Consider the following 17814-nt stretch of genomic DNA (forward strand, 5'->3'; position numbering starts at 1 on the left):
GGCTCGGGCTCGGGGGCGGGGGCGGGGGCCTCCTCCTTGACGGGCTCGGCCTCCATCGCGACGGGCTCCTCTTCCTTCTTTACCTCCTCCACGGGCTCGCACGCCGCCTCGCGCGCGGCCTCCTCGGCGGCGATGTCAGACTTCTTCTGGAGTCGGGGCTTCTTGGTGGCTGGGGGCACGTTCTCGGCCTCATCTGGCTTGGCCGGGGCCGCGGGCTTGGCGCCGCCGCCGCCGAAGAAGGACGCGATGCTGCGCTGACCTCCGCTCATCGTCGCGGTGCCCAAAGTTTTTGGTTTTTGATCGATCCGAGAGGTGACGCGTGGCGCGCGTTCGATGCACCGACCGGTCCCTTTCGAGCGCCTCTACGGTCGCGAGTTGAAATGTTTCGCCTCGCGGTGTCCTGAGCGTAGCTCGGGACCCTTTGAGTGCTACTTGTCAGCGGTGCTGCGCGCGTACGATCTGTCGTTGCCCGCCGAAAACGCCCCCCACAATTTTGAATTTTGACGGCCGAGTCAGGTTGCTGTGGTCTCGCGGGCGAGAAAGCCCTCCCGCAGTCGAGATCCACTGCGAGAGGCGCGGTGCGGGGGAACATGGCGGACGGGTTGGGATTCTTCGGCGGCGGCGGCAACTATAGCGACAGCAGCGAGTCCGACAGCGACGCCGAGGATGAGCGCGAGGCGGCTGTCGCCCCCAACCCAGGGGCTGGTGACGAGGAGGGACGGTCCGCGAAGGAAAAAGAAGGCACGCAGCCGAAGGGTGAAGACGACGGCGATCCGCCGGAGCGGGAGATCGCCGACGCGCCGCGGGGGAACAGTTCATCGCTTCCCTCCTTTGCCGACGCGATGAAATCCACCGATGGCGTCGCCGCGTCGTTCACCACGGCGGGTGCGGCGACCGGCGCGACTGGCTTCGGCCGCGAGCTCACCGAAGCGCAGAGGGCGGTGGCGGAGCGCAAGGACGACTCGTTCTTCACCGGTAACATGGGGTTTAAGACCGACCTGAGCGCGTTGACCAAGGTGGCGTACATCAACCTGGACATCAGCAAGGCGAGGGACGTGCCCCGCAGCGTCGTCCAGAGGCTGCGAGGCAAGGACGGCCGGGGTTTGCAGCGGATCACGCGGGAGACGGGCGCCAGGGTGGTGTGCGAGCAGGAGGCGCTGGGGCACGAGGACGACGAAGGTCCGAGACGGGTGATGGTCGTGGGCGAGCCGGACGCGGTGGAGAGGGCGCTGGAAATAGTCGACAGGATGGTGCGCGAGGACAGCGCGGAGGTGAGCATCACGGTGATGTGCCCCGCGCACTGCGTCGGCGGCGTCATTGGCAAAGGCGGCGTCGTCATCAAGAAGATTCAGCGAGACACCGCCGCGACGGTGGTGGTGCACGGCAGGCGGGACATCGAACGGTTCGCGGGGAACGTGGGGTTCAACAGCGACGTCTACGATGAACCGCTGAGGAAGATCGAGTGCAAGGGCGCGCCCAAAGCGGCGAAGGCGGCGTCGGAGGAGGTCAAGAAGATCATCCTGCAGACGGAGAAGGACCTCGGGATGGGGGACCACTGGTCCACGAAGCGGCTGCGCGAGGAGGCTGAGAACGATGCGCTGAGGCGGGAAGACGAGCGGTTCGAGCTAGAGGAGAAGAAGCCGAAGGCGCCCAAGTACGGAGACGCCGACGAGCACGACGCCATCTTCGGAGGGACGCTCAGCGAGGGGTTGGGCCTTGGGCGCCACTGGTGATCAGTCGTGAAGTTTTTAACATTACGAGTTAGTTGTCGTCTGAGAACCGATTTCCCGAATTTTAGTTGTCGTCTGAGAACCGATTTCCCGAATCCGCAACTGTGCGCGCGTCGCTCGTTTGCAAGATTCGGGTTGCCAGCTGGGATGAGGTGGCGGTGCAGGGTCGAACTAGCTCTAGCAGAGTACAGACTTTCGAGAGCTCGGCACGCGAAAATTGCACAAAGATTTTGTATGGGTTTCAGTCACGCCGCGCTGCCGAATGCCGTCCGCCGCGAATGCGACCTTTCGCGTTTCCCATCTCACTGCCTCGCTCAACTGATAATTTGCATGTCTGCGCGGGCACTTCCGCGCCGCGTCCTGTGAAGGCAAGGGTAACGCGGGGCAGGGATGGGTTGCCTGATCTCTAAGGAAACACCGACTAACGCCCCGGCGGGGCGCGGGCCGAGCGCGCTCGATGTGGCGCAGCTGAAGAGCTATCGGGACCTCTTCAACCGCCTCGACAAGAACAAAGATGGGAAACTCACAGCGCGTGAGCTGCAGGAGGGCGCGCTGCGGGAGCTGGAGTTCGAGGCGACCGCGAAGGAGTGCAAGGTATTGGTCGACGAGGTCACGAGCACCGGTGAGGTGGAGTTTTCGGAGTTTCTGACCGTGATGTGCACGGGGGTGGGCCCGGCAGAGGAAGTCCTGCTGAGGCGGTTCAACTCAGTGCGCAACAAGTTGAAATACCACTCCGCAGATTTGGTGGCTGTCGCGGGATAGCGCCCCGTGTGTGGAGTGGGTTTAATGGGGTCTCGCCGCGAGGAAGCGTCGGACACCCACAGCATACATAGACTAGCTACCATTCGTATATGTTTATCCAAGCGAGTAGAGTACACATCTGGAACTGTGCCGGCACCCACCTCGGTCGCCCGTGACGTCAACTCTCACCAGTTACCCAAACCCGTCGATTCAAACCTTCGCAGCTTGTTGATGTTCTCGTCGAGCGCCCACATGGGCTTGCTGGGCACCGCGCGCGGGTCGCCGGGGGCCAAGTGCGACACCGCGTCCGCCTCCGGCGGCGCGTCGTTTTCCGCGCCGTCCTCCCTCCACCTCGCCGCCCGCGCCATCACCTCCGTTTCCTCCTTTGCGGCGTCGCCCTCTCTGTCGAGCGTGGGAGGTCTCGAGTGGCTGGGACCGCCCTGGCCCGCGTCGGTCGCGTGCACGCCCCTCGCGCGCCTCGCCGCATCGCGTGCGTTCACCGGCGGGGTCCAATCGACGCCGGCGTTATCGTCAATGTCGGCGAGCGCGCCCCTCGCCGACAGCGACGCGAGTCCAAGTCGCGGGACCAGCGACAGGTCGTCCAGGAGCGCCTCCCTCCGCTGCCTCGCATCCTCCACGGCGTCTCTCGCCGCGGTCTCCGCCTGCGTCAACCCGCTCTCCGACGCCTCCTTCGCCCGTCGCGCACGCTCGGCGGCGTACTTGTCCAGGCGAGCGTCGTATCCCTGCGCAGACTCCCTCGCGAAAACCAGCTTCTCCACGGGTATGAAAGGGACGGCGTCGGGTCGCCCCGCCCGCTTAGCCGCCGCGGAGCCCACGCCGCCGTCCGTCCTCGACGCGCCGGGCGCGGTGACAGCCCTGAGCAAGTTCGCCGGGTTCTGAACGAGCGCGAGCTGCCGCTTGGTCTCCTCCCTGCGCCGAACCTCAGCGACTTTTTGTGCCCGTCGAGCGGCGACGACGGCGGGGTCCGCGTCGAACACGGCGATGGATTCATCGTCCGAGTCGTGGAACACGTCAGTGGCGGTACCGTCGCCAGCCTCGAACGTCACGCCCACAGCCTGCGCCACGGTCAAACCCGCGGCGTTCTTGACCGTCACCTCGGTGGGCACGGTGCCGTCGGCGCGGGACCCGGCGCCGAGCCTCGCCGCCGCCCTGCCGCGGTACTTGGCCGCGCCTGCGGTGAACCTATCCGGCGCCGTCGCCGCCCACGCCGCGAAGCGCCCTCGGCTAAAGTACAGCGAACCCGCCTCGAAGGCGTCCTCGTCCTCGAGGACCGCCGCGTTGACGCCGCGGTCGCCGCCGAGGGACACCGCCGCCGCGTCGACGGTGTTCACCGGCACGCGGATGAGGTCGCCGAGCTCCTCGAGCAGCCGCTGCGTGGGCGCGCAGGTACCGGCGTCGTAGGACAGCACGTCGACGCGGCCGTCCGCGGTGAGTAGCTGCGCCATGGACGCCCAGAACTGTCGCAGCTCCGGTTTCACCAGGTTCCTGCGCGTGGTTCGCAGGCCCTTGACCAGACCGATCGCGCCGGGTTTGTGGTGGGTCATGATGCCGATCGAGCGAAGCGTGGCAAGATCGCCGCCGCACCGGTCCTTGCACTCCGCGGCTATCTTCTCGAGCGACGAGAATCGCCAGTCGAAGTACACCGCCTCCACTCCAGCCTCGACGCACTCCATGAGAACATCCGCGAAGTACATGCGAGAGGAGATGAGCACCAGGCGACGGGGCGCGCCGGCGGATAACCCCCGGAAAGCCTCGCCACCCTCGGTGGTATCGCTGCCACCCTCCGAGATGGACGCGATCGAACCTCGTCTCGACCTCGGCGTCTCCCATCCCGCCCTCGGAGCCCGGGCGTCCGTGCCGGCGACGCCGCTGTTCTTGTCCTTGCCCTCGCCCCATCCCTCGGGCCAGTCCACCTTGGTTAGGATGAGGTTCCCAAAGCTCGGGTCCACGAGCAGGGTGTCGGAGTCCAGCTTCATCTGCAGGGTGGATACCACCATGTCCAGCGGCGTGTCTCCCGGTTTGTCGTCGATCGTCAGCGTCACTGCGGATGACTTATGGTCAAAGCCGGCGATGCGCACGCGCTCCTGGTGGATGTCTAGCTCGGTGGCCATCTCGCTGATGAAGTACTCCTGCGTGTTCCCGCCCTTGAACTCGTCGCCGGACATCTCTATGAGCAATTCGAGGGTCACCGCGCGAGCCTCCCTCACCTTGACGTCCATGCGCGCGACGTTGCGCACCAACATGGCGCTCTTGCGGAAGAGCGTCATTCCAGCCTTGGAGCTGGTGTTGGAGGGGGATTTTGCCCGCTTCGCGCCGGGCGCGGGACCGATGACGCGGCTCGCCGGAGTGGCTATACCGGCGAGGGCCTGCGCGGCTTTGCTGGACAGCGCCGCGTCCTTGTCCTCGATCGCCTTGGCCAGATGACGCTCCTGGCTCGCCGCGCGAGACAAACCCCGCGAAGAGGGACCGGGCGAAGCCTCCGACGCGGTGTCGTCGCCACTCTCGCCCACGTCCGCACCGTGGGCCGCGCGCATACTCAAATACGCCGCGTATGAACTGCCGACGCCCTTGAGCTTCTCGGCAGTCATCGCCGCGATCGCCATCGCCTTCATGCTCTGCTTCTGTGTCTCCTCCGTCTCCACCTCGGCGACACGATCCACCGTCTCCCACGGCGGTGAGGGATGATGCACGGGCTCGTTTGGCAGGTCATGCGCACGGTAATCCTCCTTCGTTAGATTTCCGAGCTCCTCGGCGTGCTCGGCCGCCTTCTTCGCCTCGCGTTCGTCCTCCGCACGCTTCTTCTCTTCTTCCTCGATGGCGATCTGCTGAGCGCTCTTTTCCTCGCGCCTTGGCGTCTCGCCCTGAAGCTCCCCGAGCTTGTGCAGCGCAGTGCCGAATTGGAACAGTGCCTCCGCCGACGAAGGCTTCCTTGCGACAGCCTTGCGGTACCAGTTGGCCGCCTCCTGGACCCGACCTTGCTCCATGCAGAGCAGGCCGATGTTGAATAACGCCGGGTAGTAGTCGGGTTTGAACTTCAGCGCGAGGAGGAAATGCTGCTCGGCCTCCACGGCGTGCCTCTTGGCCCACTCCACGACGCCGATGTTGGAGATGGCCTCGACGTTGTCCGGGTCGCTCTCCAGCGCCAGCAGGTACTTCTCCACCGCGCGCTTCGGCTTGCCGCGAAGCATCTGGACGTTGCCCATCTTGCAAAGTGAGGGGGAGTGTCGAGTGTTGATGACGAGACACTTCATGAAGCACTGCTCAGCCTCATCCACATCACCTTCACGCAGGAACAACATCCCGAGGTTGAACTGTGCATCCAGCGCTCGGTGTTTCACTTTGATACTCTCCTTCAGGTATCGCTTCGCCTCTGATCGTTTGCCCATCCTCGCGTGAACCAGCGCGATGTTATACAACGCCTTGTAGTACTCTGGCTCCTTGTCGAGCGCCACCTTCAGCGAGACCTTGGCCAACTCCAGGTCGTTAAGCGCCATGCGCACGACGCCGAGGTTCATGTGCGCGACAGCCAAGGTCGGATCCTTTCTCGTAGCCAGCTCAAAGTCTTGCGTCGCCCTTCGCAGGTTATCCAGTCTCTGCTCTTCAGTCTCCCAAGGCGAACGTGCATTGACGAGTCCCAACGTGACCATGAACTGGGGCTTTGCGTTGCGCTTAATCGCCCTCTCCACCAGCGGCTTCGCTTTGTCCATCTCGCGGTATATCAGGTGCACCACCGCCTGCGCGTGCAACGTCTCCGGCTGGTCCGGGTCTCTCTCCAGTATCCGCTCGATGACCATCTCAGCATCTTCCAGGTTACCCACCTTGATCGCCTCGGATATCTGCAACACGTCGTGCTTCTCCATCCTCGGGTCCATACCCCGCCTGTCCGCGTCCTCGTCCTCGGGGAGCATCGTCTCGTAGAACGTGTCACCGCCCGCGTACTTCAGAAGTAGCTGCTGATTCTTCCAATGCGTGGCGCCGACGCGGTATAAGAAGACGAACGTGACGATGAAAGTCGCGGCGACGATGTACGCGTCCTGCATGGTGAGTACCCTCTGGAACACCACGGGCGGGTCCGGGATGAACATCCACGTGGTCACATTCTCGATGCAACCGCTGCGGTTCACCGCGCCTCCCACGAGGTCCGACAGTCGACCGTCGGAGCGCATGCGCGGGGTCTCGAACGCCCACGCGGTGGGACCCGATAGATGATTAGCGGGACACGCCGCGCACGCCGTGGCGCCATCCTTCGCGGAGAAGAAAAAATCTGCGCACGGGAAACACCCGCCGGCGCCAGCCGCGGGCTGATACGTCCCCGCGAGGCACTTCGCGCACACCGGCGTCGCCTCGAGAGCCGCGTACGTACCCGCGACGCATATATCGCAGGTGTCCATGCCTCGCGAGCCCGCGGCGTATCCCACGGCGCACGCGGTGCAAGACGCCGAGTTGACGGTTCCGCTGTAGTGACCCGTGGGGCAGAGCTGGCACACCTTGGACCCCCCCGCGACTGTCTTCGAGACGAACGTACCCGCGGGACAGCTCGATTCGACCGCCGAGGACAGCACCGTCGCACCCACGGATAACGCACCTCCCGCGATCGCCGCGTCGATCGACGCAATCTGCCTCTCCACCTCGGCGACGTCCCAGCCCCCGCCGAGCGCCACCGGAAACATCGCGGGCGTCGCGACGTAAAAGTCGACTAAAACGCTGCCAGACCTGAGGCTCTTGATCATCACCTCATCCGCGGTGGCGCCGTTCCCCACGGCGCTCGCGACGCCAATCTTGAACAACGTGGAGTTGAACGTCGCGACGGTCCCGTCCACCCTGATGGTGAGCGGGGGTACGTCCATCGTCGCCGCGAGCGCCGGCGGCAGCGGCGGCGGCGGCGGGCTCGAGGGCAGCGGCGGGGGGTTCGGCGGCGGCGGCGGCGGCGGCGGCATCGTGCAGTCGTCCGCGGACGTTCTCGCCAGCCTGCCGAACGTGCTCAGTCCGGCTGGGCACGCGGTGGGCAGGTCGTTGCTCGCGAGGGGACAGTACGTGTCGGCGGGGCAGGGCGAACAGGTGGTTTTGCTCACCGCGGCGGTGAAGTTACTGTAGTACCCCTTCCCGCACGCGACACACGCGTTCGCGGTTGTCGATCCGTTCAACGGGTTGTAGGAACCCTTCGCGCAGTCGTCGCACTTGGCCTTGGAACCCGTCGAGTACGTCCCTTTGGGGCACAACGCCATCGACGCGGGGTTGGTGACGTCCGGGCACTGAAATCCCGGTGGACACGGCGTGCACTGCACCTGACCCGCCAGCGCGAAGGTCCCAGGCGCGCAGTCGTATATCCCCGAGCCGTCCTGCTCCGGGCACGCCCTTCCCGCGGGACACGCCGTGCAGTTCGCCGCGCCCGCCGCGGAGAACGTGCCTGAGCTGCACCGCATCTGCAGCGCGACGTCCTTCATCGGGCACTGGAACCCCGGCGAGCACGCCGTGCACTCCGCCTGCGATCCGATTGCGTAGTATCCATCGGCGCATTCCGCCGGCGGGACGTTCGGGGTGGCGCACGAGTACCCCGCCGGGCACTGGGAGCAGTGCGAGTAGTTGGTCCCTATGCGCGTGGTCCCCGCCGGGCACAGCACCGGCGCCGTGGCCGGGTCCGGGCACGTGTACCCGTTGGGGCACTGCCGGCAAACCGTGTCCCCCGTCGCGGCCAAGGAAGGGAACCTGGCGACGTCCTCGTGGTCGTAGGGGAGGTCGAACGCGGTGGACTTCAGGTCGTACCTGCTGTACGTGCCCATGGGGCACCCCAAGTTCTGAACGCTGCTGATCGCCTGCTGCGGGCATCGCACCCCCGCGGGACACTCCAGACACGAGCTCGACTGAGCGGCGGGCTGATACTGACCGAGCCCGCACGGGGTGCACGTCGTCGCGCCCGCCAGGGATTTATACCCCGCCGCGCAGATGTTCGGGTCGGGCGTGGCCTGGGTGGGACACGACGTGCCGGCGGGGCACACGTAACACTCCGACGAACCCGCGTGGGACGAGTTACCCGGCGCGCACGACGAGCACTGGTCCGATAACGGCAACGCGTAGTACCCCTTCGGGCACTGCATCGGCCACTCCGTCGCCTCCGTGGGACACGCGTGCCCCGCCCAGCACTCCTCGCACTGCGTCGCGCCCGCGCCGGAGTAGTACTTGGCCGGGCACTTGCTCGGTTCCCCCCATCCCTGATTCGGGCACGTGCTGCCGTTCGGGCAGTTGAGACACGTCGCCAGTCCGCCGGTTGAATACGTACCGGCGACGCACGCGGTTTTACTGGCGCCGTCGCACGCGTGACCGTGGGGACACGGCGGCGGGTCTATCGTGTTCGTCCCCTCGCAGAAGGTGCCCGGGGGACACGCGGTGCAGTTCTCGAGCCCGCCCTCCCACGTGCACGCCACCCGCGAACCCGCGCCCACCAGGTTATCGCGGCACGTCTGGAACACGATGTCGCCGGCGTCGATGTCGCAGCTCAACCTGAACGTCACCGCGTCCAAGTTATCGATCGCGGCGCTGCCCGTGCAGTCGCTGAACGCCACGTCCGCGAACGAGCACGTCGCCGTGGATTTCTCGAAGAGGGTGTAGGCGGTCTTCGCCGTTCCAAAGTCGCACTCGACGCCCACGACGTCGCTGAATCCGTACTTGGTCTGGAACGTGGTCGGGTTGAAGTAGGACGAGCACTGCCAGTTGTTGAGGTCCAGGAGCCTGCACACGGGTTTCCGCCCGCTGGTGTAGTGGCCCGCGGGGCAGTTCACGCACGTCCCCGCGCCCTCTTCGTGTGTCACGGCCGTGCCCGGAGCGCACGTTGTGTCCAGCTGAAGGTGCTGCAGCGCGCGCCCGGTGGCGAACGATGGCCGTCGGGGGGTTCCATCATCTCTGACCGCTTCAATCGCCGCCCCGTGTCCGTCCGAACCGAGCTCCGCCGAGCTCACAACCCCCGCGAGATGGCACATCAAGAACGTAGCGATGAACACCAGAGCGAAAGCGATCGCCTCGCAACCTCCGAGGAAGATCCTCGCGTTACGTCGTGCCCCCATCTCGGCAGTCTGAACCTTGGACGTGCCGTTTTCTGTTGTTTCTAGTTCCCCGACGCTCGAAGGCCACCTGAGATGAGACGTATCCGACGCCCGCTCGCCCGCGACCTACTTGTCGGCGACGGCTCTACCTCAATATGCCGCACTCGCCTGCCTGGCGGCGGCCTGTCGCGCGAGGCGGCGCGGGTCGCTGTGAGAGCCCCTCGCCGCGGGGGCCAATGTCGACAGCTCGGTTCCAGTCAGTTTGAAAAATGAGGGACCGACCGAAAGCTAACCGACCGTCCACTGCCGTGATAACGCCTTCGATAACGTCATGCTGCCTCTTGATGCCCGCGTCGGATCTCATTCGGCCACATCTGACCAACTCGTGGTCGCGTATCTAAACACCGTCTGAAACATGAGCGTATCCGGAAGCTGCTACTGCGGCGCTGTCAAGGTTACCTGCACGGGGGAACCCAAAGTCATGGCCGTGTGCCACTGCAGGAGCTGCGCGAAGGTCCGCAGACTACTCAAATCGATTCGTTGTTCCTTTCCGCGAAATATCCGCCAAATAACGATCCGTTCCCGCTCCCTCGACAGTGGGGAAGCATCAACTTGGCCACGCTCTATCCCTGCGATCAGGTGAAGGTCGAAGGCGAACTCGTCGAATTCACCAATCCGCCGCCTGAGGGTAAGCCCAAGGGCTCCAACAGGAAGACCTGCGCCAAATGCCACTCAAATGTGCTCAATGACCATCCCGATACGATGGGTCTCACTGACATCGTTTCCGGCATCCTCGAACAAGAGTTCAAGCCCGGCATGCACATCAATTACGCCGAGGCCACCTGGAAGGTGAACGACGACCTCCCAAAGTTCGCAGATGTCCCCACCGAACTGGGTGGAAGCGGCAAGATGCTCGACAACGCCGGAAATCCCATCGCGTCGCCTTAAAACAGAGGTCACCCAGAGCTAGCACTACTTTGTCACTTACGAAGGTAGTCTACGAAGGAAGGTAGACTACCTTCGAGGGTAACTTTTTACCTTCGTACTAGACTACTCTTGCTCCCGGATAAACGTCACTTCTTGGTCATGGACTCTCGAAGCTGATAAAGCAAGTGCGATCCCTCCGCCTTGGACGCGAGCACGCTCAGGCTCTTCCCCTTATCGCCGTGACCGTACCAACACGCCACCGCGAGATCCTCCGAGCAGGCCACGCCGGACCAGCTCCCGCCCTCCCTCTTGTCCCGCTTGGCGTCCTTCTTGTCCTTCTTGTCCTTCTTGTCCTTCTTCGATTTCTTCGCGTCCGCGTCCGTGCCCTTACCGTCGTTACCGTCGTTCCCGTCGTTCCCGTCACTCCCCCCCGAGGTCGGGGTGTGCACGCGGGTGACCAGAATCACGCATCCCGGCGTGACGTTCTTCATCGCCGCCAGCGTGTCCTTCTCCCAGCACCCCTCCGGCGCGTCCTCGGGCCGGAGCAAGTCCGCGTCCGCAGCCTCCTTCGACGGCGGCTGGCCCTGCTGCCGGCACAGGATCGCCTCGATCTCCCTCGGCGCCGCCCGGACCACCTGCTTTTCCAGGTGGGGTAAGAGCGCGTCGAGCCCCTCCTGCGTGACGCGGTAGTCGCACGCGGCGCCCTCCGCCGCCTGCCGCTCGAACGCCTTGACCCCCGCGGCGACGACCTGCAACCCGGACCCGCCGTCCGCCGCGGCGTCCAGCAGCTTCCTCGCCCCGCCGCTGACAAAGTACAGGCGCTTGGGCGTCGCCTTGTCCTGCTCCCCGGCGCGCCTGGTCATGAGCCCCGCGCTGATGCCAGCCTTGGCGTCGTCCAAGCCGTACTGCGCGCGCATGGACTCGACGAGCGCGGCGTTCTCGACGGCGATGACCGGCGCGACGCGGTTCGACTCGTTCCACTTTTTACCATCCTTGGATCCCGCCGCCTCCGGGTCCGCCGCCGCCTCCATCTCCTCCGGAAGCTCGCCAACCTTGTCAATCGCGACGATGAAGAACCCTCCGGTGTCGTCGAGGTGGGGCATGATCCGCACGCACCGCTCGAGGTTCATCTCGCGAGCCTTGGACGATCCGGGCGGCCACATGGTGACGGCGACGTTTCGCTGCCGTCGACCGACGCCGTCGAAGCGCTCGTGCCACCCGAACGCGTCGCCAACCTCCCACGCGTACATGCCGGGCTTACGCTTCAAGCCCTCGAGCTCTCCGCTGACGTCCACGAGCCGCAACGCGCCTTTGGCCCGTTTCAGCAGCGCCGCGACGACGGCCTCGTCCTCCAGGGGATTCAGCGAGCACGTGCTGTACACGAGCCGGCCCCCAACCTTCAGGAGCCGCGCCGCGTGCGACGCGATGTCGAGTTGCAGCGTGTGAAGGTCCACGCCCGACGCCGGCGACCACTTCTTCCACAGGTCGGGGGATTTTCGTAGGGTGCCGTCGCCGGAGCACGGAACGTCCGCGAGGATGCGGTCGAACCTGTACGGCTCGCGCGTCGCGTCGCCTTCGCCGCTCTTTGGGTAGAGCAGCGGGAACTTTTGCGCCTGGTGATTGGTCACGATGAGCGCGGGCGAGTTGCTCCGTTTGGTCTGGTGCGTCAGCAGGTTGGCGCGCTGCAGCGACGCGTCGTTGGCCACCACCACGCCGGTGGGCAGGCTCCCTTCGTCCCTCTCCTCGGCGCGCGCGTGTAACATCTCCAGGAGCTGAAAGGTTTTGCTCCCTGGCGCGGCGCACATGTCGAGCACCCTGTGCTGCGGCTTCACGTCCAGGAGCAGCGGCGGGATCATGGACACGGCCTCCTGCCTGGTGATGGCGCCCACCTCGTTGGCCTGCACCATGAACTTGTGCAGCGCCTGCATGTGCTCCGACTTTTTCAGGGCGTCCTTGGGTATGTCGAGCTGGTACGCGAGGCCGTGAGGGTACCACCGCAGCGCCCTGGGCGGCGCCATCGTGCTCACATCCGCCTGTATCTTCGGGAAGAGCACGTGGGTGAGCTTGCGACGAACCGACTCCCTGTACTTACCGCTCATGTTGATGCGGAACGTGAGCGGTAACGGGGTTCGGAACGCGCGCATCATGTCCTCCCACTCGTCCGGCGGCACCACCCCTTGGCGCTGGTAGTACTCGTCGAACTTCTCGTTCTGCAGCTTGGCGTTGTCGAACGCTTCTTGCGAGAAGCCGTCGTAGCCCTCGCCGAGCTCGTCGTCGGCGGGGTCGCGGGATCGTTTGTGGCCACCCCCGCCGCCGCCCCTGCCGCCACCGCCGCCCCTGCCGCCGCCCCTGCCACCGCCGCCGCCCCTGCCACCGCCCTGATGAAAACCTCCTCGGCCGCCCCCGCCGCCCCGGCCCGAAAAACCGCCGCCCCGGCCCCCGCCTCGTCCGCGACCCCCGCCTCTGCCGCCCCTCCCCGCGCCGTGCGCGTACATGGGACCCGTCATCCGTGGCGTAAAGCCTCGAGAAACGCCCTGTTTGATGTTGGAGACGCGCCGACCTTGGTCGGGCGGCTGCGTCAATGGAGCGAGAACAGACCTCAACTGAAAAAACCTCGTCAGCAGTCAGAGATCCAACGCGATATTTACAGGGTCTAGGTCATTGGACGCCGCGCGATGGCGCTGGCGATCTCCCCCCTCGCCGCGAGCCCGCGTTGGACTCGCGCCGAAACTCCCGTCGCGCGTGCGCGATGCGGCGACTCGGCGGGAACGTCCGGCCGAGGCTTCATCGGCGCGACTGCGAGCGGCTGTCGAGGAGATACAGTTGAGGGTAAGATGATGACGTCGTGCCTTCGTTTGGGGTTGACGCTGACCACGACCAGGAGGTCTTCCGCGACGTCTCGTCTTGTCTCGGTCCACGCCAACGCACCGCGTCCCGGAGGTAATGGCGAGACGCGTGCGCCCGACCCCGGCGCACCCGGCGGCCCCGAGAAGGATGAGGGCGAGGCGTTCCGGCGATGGCTCCTCGACAAGGAGCTCCCGAAGAGCGGCAAGACGATCGCGCGATCCCTCTCCTCGCTGCCCCTCGCAATCGGCGAGTTCCTGGTCATCGCGGGCTTCTCCGCGCTCGGCACGGTCATCGAACAGAACAAGGGAGCAGCGTGGTACGTCCAGAACTACCCGGTGGACGAGCCCGCCTTTGGCTTCATCGATTATCCATTCATCCTCAACTTTGGACTGGATCACATATACACCGAGTGGTACTTTCTCGCGCTCCTCGGCGCGCTCGCCGCGTCTCTGACGGCCTGCACGTTCACGCGCCAGCTCCCAGTGTGGAGGGTCAGCGCGGACTGGAAGTTCCTGGACCGACCGGCCACCTTGCTCAAGATGGAGGAGTCGGAGACCTTGCCAAGGGCTCGGAGCTCAGATCTGGCCAGCCTCCTCGCCAGGCGCGGCTACCAGGTTTTCGTGAAGGGGAAGAAGATGTACGCGTTTAAGGGGCTCATCGGTAGACTTGCACCCATAGGTGTGCACGCAGGGCTCCTGCTAACCCTGGGAGGCGCGGCGTATTCTGGTCTCGGCGGACTGGGCGGCAGCGTGATGGTTCCCGAGGGGACAGAGTTTCAGATCGGAGCCGGGCTTCGAAGGGGTGCCCCGTTCGCGCCTACTCCGGCCGTCGCTAAGGATATCGTCCGCGTGAACGACTTCACCATAGAGTACCTGCCGAATGGCCAGGTCTCGCAGTTCTTCTCGGACCTCTCCGTCGTGGACTCCAAGAATGGACGCGAGATTCAGCGAAAGACCATCTCCGTCAACGTGCCCCTGCGCGAGGGCGGCGTGACGATGTACCAGACGGATTGGGAGATCGCGTCCATGCAGGTGAGGGTGGCGGAGGTTGGATTTAAGACCGAAGACGCCGCCGCGACGTCCCAGGGCGACTCGGGTCCCGCGCCCGAGGCTGAGGATTCGGCGACTTCGGGTTCGGCATCTGTCGAGCTGCCCGAGGGCGCCGGCGAGAGCCTCAGCCTCCCGATGGCCAACCTCGAGGGCAAGGGCAACTTCCAGGGCCGCATCTGGGGCACGTTCCTACCCCTCAACCCCGACTCGAGCGACCCGGTCGAGGCGAAGCGGGGCGTGACGCTCCTCGCGAGGGACTTTCAATCAGTGGCGATATACGCATCCGACGGTTCCTTCGCGGGTGTGCGTCGACCTGGGAGCGGGCGGCCCATCGAGGTGGACGGATTGAGGCTGGTGGTCGAGAACATGAAGGGCAGCACGGGCCTGGAGCTCAAGACGGACCCGGGAGTGCCGTGGGTGTACGCGGGCTTCGCGGGTCTCATGGTCACCTCGTTCCTGAGCCTGCTGTCGCATTCGCAGGTGTGGGCGGTGCAGTCGGAGGGGGGTGGCGGGACGGTGCTCCACGTCGGGGGCAGGAGCAACCGGGCCAAGGAGGAGTTCAAGTCGGAGCTGGACGACGTGCTGAACCAGCTTCCGGAGTACATGTGAGCTTAGCTGCCGGCGTGTGTCATGTCATCCCTCTCTTTCGCTGCCAGCAGCTAAATCCCCTCGTCAATGCGTAACAAGTACCACTCGGTCAACGCGACCTTCAGAATGCCCTGCTGTGAGTGATCAGGATTTTTCGAAATGCGTCAACACGGCACGCGAAGGCGCAGAGTGCCGCGCGTGGACGCGGGGCCGACCTTCGCGGATAGGAGAGGGGCATCGTCATCGTGTGGAACTCAGTGAAGGCACGATGGCGGCAGCTCGCACGAAACGCAGCGAGATGACGGACATCTCAGCCGCGCTCCGGACGTTCGCATCGAAGGGCAGGCCCACGAAGGAGGAGCAGGCGCAGCGTCGCCAACTGTTTCAGAAGGTCATCCAGTACCTCACTATCGGCATTGACATGAGCCCGGTATTCTCGGATGTCATCATGAACGCCCACACCACGGACGTGGCGACGAAGAAGATGCTCTATCACTACATCACGCACTACGCGCAGGCCAACGCGGATCTGGCGCTGCTGACGGTGAATACGCTGCAGAAAGACTGCCGCGAGGAGGATCCGGTCATTCGTGGGCTAGCCCTGCGGTCCATGGCGTCCATGCAGGTCCCAGACCTCGTGGAATACCTGGTGCGTGCCGAACCCCGCGCCGAGTCTCGAGAAAGCGCGTCCACCCGAGCCCAGCGGAACGCGGAATTTGACATTATTCTTTTGTCAACCCTAAATCTGGTGGAAACTGACCCGTCCCCCACTCACTCGCCCATCTCCCCGCAGATTGACGCCATCCGCCTCGGCCTGAAAGATGCCGACCCATACCCTCGCAAGACTGCCGCCTTGGGCGTGCTCAAGGTTCACGACCTCGCGCCTGAGGCACTCGCGGAGACTGAGATCCTCGAGGAGGTCCGCCGCATGCTCATCTCCGATCGCGACGCGTCGGTGGTGGCGAACTGCCTCATCGTCCTCCGCGAGATCGACGGGGAACGCGCGTTGGCGACGAAGCAGAACGTGTACGGCTTGATAAACCGAATCAAGGACTTCACCCAGTGGTCGCAGGTGACGATATTGGAGACTGTCGCGCTGTACAAACCCGCGGACAAGTCCGAGACTTTCGACGTCATGAACGCGCTGGAGGACCGGCTGCAGAGCTCCAACAGCGCCGTGGTGCTCGGCACCGTGAAGGTGTTCCTGCACGCCACCCTGGACCTCCCGGACGTGCACCAGCAGGTCTTCGAGCGGCTCAAGGCGCCGCTGTTTACCCTCGCCAACGCGGGCGCCGCGGAGACGGCGTACGCGGTCTGGGCGCACCTCCACCTGCTGACGATGCGAGCGCCGCCCCTGTTCGCCATGGACTACAAGTCGTTCTTCTGCCGGGGTTCCGACGCGCCCGCGGTGAAGAAGCTGAAGATCGAGATGCTCACGGCGGTCGCGGACGACGTCAACACGTACGACATTGTGTCCGAACTCTGCGAATACGTCACCGACGTCGACGCGGTCATCGCGAGGGAGGGCGTGAGAGCCGTCGGGCGGATCGCGTTGGACGGCGATCAGAACGTCGCGGGTATCGTGGATCGGCTCCTGCAATTCATCGAGTACAACCAGGAGCACATCACCGCCGAGACCTTGGTCCAAGTGAAGGATCTCGTCCGGAAGCATCCCAGGTGGATCGACCAGTGCGTGGTTGCGGTGAGCGGGATCGAGCTTGAGACCATCGTGGAGCCCGAGGCGAAGGCGGCGCTGGTGTACCTCTACGGCGAGTTCGGTCAGGCCATGCCCGAGGCGCCGTACATGCTCGAACCCTTGCTCGACGAGTTTGACGAGGAGGAGAGCGAGGAGGTGCGGCTCGAACTCTTGGCGTCTGCGATGAAGCTCTTCTTCAAGCGAGCGCCGGAAATGAGAGACATGCTCGGAAAGGCGCTCGCCGCGGGAACCAACGACGCCAACCAGGACGTCCACGATCGCGCGCTGATGTACGCCAGGTTGCTGCACCAAGATCCGGAGGCTGCCTCCAGGGTTATCGCCGGGTACAAAGAGAGCGTCGCAAACTTTTCAGACGGCGCGGGCTTTGCCGATAAATTCGGCGAGCAAATCTTTGACGAGTTCAACTCACTCTCTGTGCTCTATCGCAAACCCGCTTTCCTGTTCACCGACGATAAACCGGTGGAGGTACCGCGAACGCCGGACGTGATCGAGGCGGCGGGCGGCGGAGGCGGTGGGAGCGCCATGATGGGGGACAGCTTGATAGACTTTGGGGACGAACCGGTGGGCGCTTCGTCTTCTCGGAGCGCCATCGACGATTTGCTGGGAATGCCAGCGGGCGGCGGCGGCGGCGGCGGGGGGGGAGGGGGAAGCGGACCGGGGAGCTCGCACAACCTCCTGGACCTGTTGGACGTCCCGATGGATTCGGCGAGTATACCCGCGGCGCCCCCGCCTCCTCTAGTATTGCGCCCGGCTCCGTCGCTCGACGCTGCTACGTTTCAGGCTCGGTGGGCGGCTCTGCCCCCCGCGCCGGGTTGCGTCTCGGGCCCGCGCGTCCTCACCCTCGGTGCGAACGCGCCGGCGGTACTCACGGCCCCGCCGCCGCTCATGTCGCACCTGGCGACGCGCGGGTTCGCGACGATAGCGAGCGGCGGCGCTCCGAGTACTGGATTCAAGTACTACTTTTACGCGCAGGCGGCGGATGGGGCGGGTACGTTTCTGGTGGAGGCTGTCGTGAACCCCGTCGCGAGGGCGGCGAATGTGGTCCTGAAGACGGACGCGGGGGATCAGAGGGGTGCCGCCGCGGAGGATATTTTAGCGGAGGCCATGGCGTCGTTCGCGGCGTAGGTAGAAAACGGAAATGTCGCAGAAAACTCAAC

At 65.0% G+C, this 17814-nt stretch overlaps 7 protein-coding genes across 7 annotated transcripts; 5 read left to right on the forward strand and 2 right to left on the reverse strand.

Moving 5' to 3' along the window:
• Window positions 1-590: 590 nt before the first annotated feature.
• On the forward strand, window positions 591-1733 carry MICPUN_55834 (predicted protein; the record flags this gene model as incomplete). Its single annotated transcript, XM_002499694.1, has 1 exon — window positions 591-1733. One exon carries the CDS (start codon window positions 591-593, stop codon window positions 1731-1733), a length of 1143 nt encoding a protein of 380 aa, XP_002499740.1.
• Window positions 1734-2091: 358 nt separating this feature from the next.
• Window positions 2092-2608, forward strand: MICPUN_107681 (predicted protein). The gene has a single exon (XM_002499695.1). It carries the CDS (start codon window positions 2121-2123, stop codon window positions 2490-2492), a length of 372 nt encoding a protein of 123 aa, XP_002499741.1. The 5' UTR covers window positions 2092-2120; the 3' UTR covers window positions 2493-2608.
• Window positions 2609-2656: 48 nt separating this feature from the next.
• MICPUN_55832 (predicted protein) lies at window positions 2657-9550 on the reverse strand (the record flags this gene model as incomplete). Its single annotated transcript, XM_002500181.1, has 1 exon — window positions 2657-9550. The coding sequence occupies one exon, from the start codon at window positions 9548-9550 to the stop codon at window positions 2657-2659; it is 6894 nt and encodes a 2297-aa protein (XP_002500227.1).
• A 359-nt stretch (window positions 9551-9909) lies between these two features.
• Window positions 9910-10588, forward strand: MICPUN_55831 (predicted protein). The gene is made up of 2 exons (XM_002499696.1): window positions 9910-10043; window positions 10127-10588. Exons 1-2 carry the CDS (start codon window positions 9945-9947, stop codon window positions 10475-10477), a joined length of 450 nt encoding a protein of 149 aa, XP_002499742.1. The 5' UTR covers window positions 9910-9944; the 3' UTR covers window positions 10478-10588.
• An 893-nt stretch (window positions 10589-11481) lies between these two features.
• MICPUN_79216 (predicted protein) lies at window positions 11482-12951 on the reverse strand (the record flags this gene model as incomplete). Its single annotated transcript, XM_002500182.1, has 1 exon — window positions 11482-12951. A coding segment is annotated over one exon (1470 nt), but the record flags the coding sequence as incomplete, so codon positions are not given.
• A 555-nt stretch (window positions 12952-13506) lies between these two features.
• Window positions 13507-14952, forward strand: MICPUN_75305 (predicted protein; the record flags this gene model as incomplete). Its single annotated transcript, XM_002499697.1, has 1 exon — window positions 13507-14952. A coding segment is annotated over one exon (1446 nt), but the record flags the coding sequence as incomplete, so codon positions are not given.
• Window positions 14953-15208: 256 nt separating this feature from the next.
• MICPUN_55828 (predicted protein) lies at window positions 15209-17782 on the forward strand (the record flags this gene model as incomplete). The annotated part of the gene is made up of 2 exons (XM_002499698.1): window positions 15209-15589; window positions 15734-17782. The coding sequence occupies 2 exons, from the start codon at window positions 15209-15211 to the stop codon at window positions 17780-17782; spliced, it is 2430 nt and encodes an 809-aa protein (XP_002499744.1).
• Window positions 17783-17814: the final 32 nt, after the last annotated feature.

This window comes from Micromonas commoda, chromosome 2 (genome assembly GCF_000090985.2).
Source record: "Micromonas commoda chromosome 2, complete sequence".
NCBI classification, from domain to species: domain Eukaryota; kingdom Viridiplantae; phylum Chlorophyta; class Mamiellophyceae; order Mamiellales; family Mamiellaceae; genus Micromonas; species Micromonas commoda.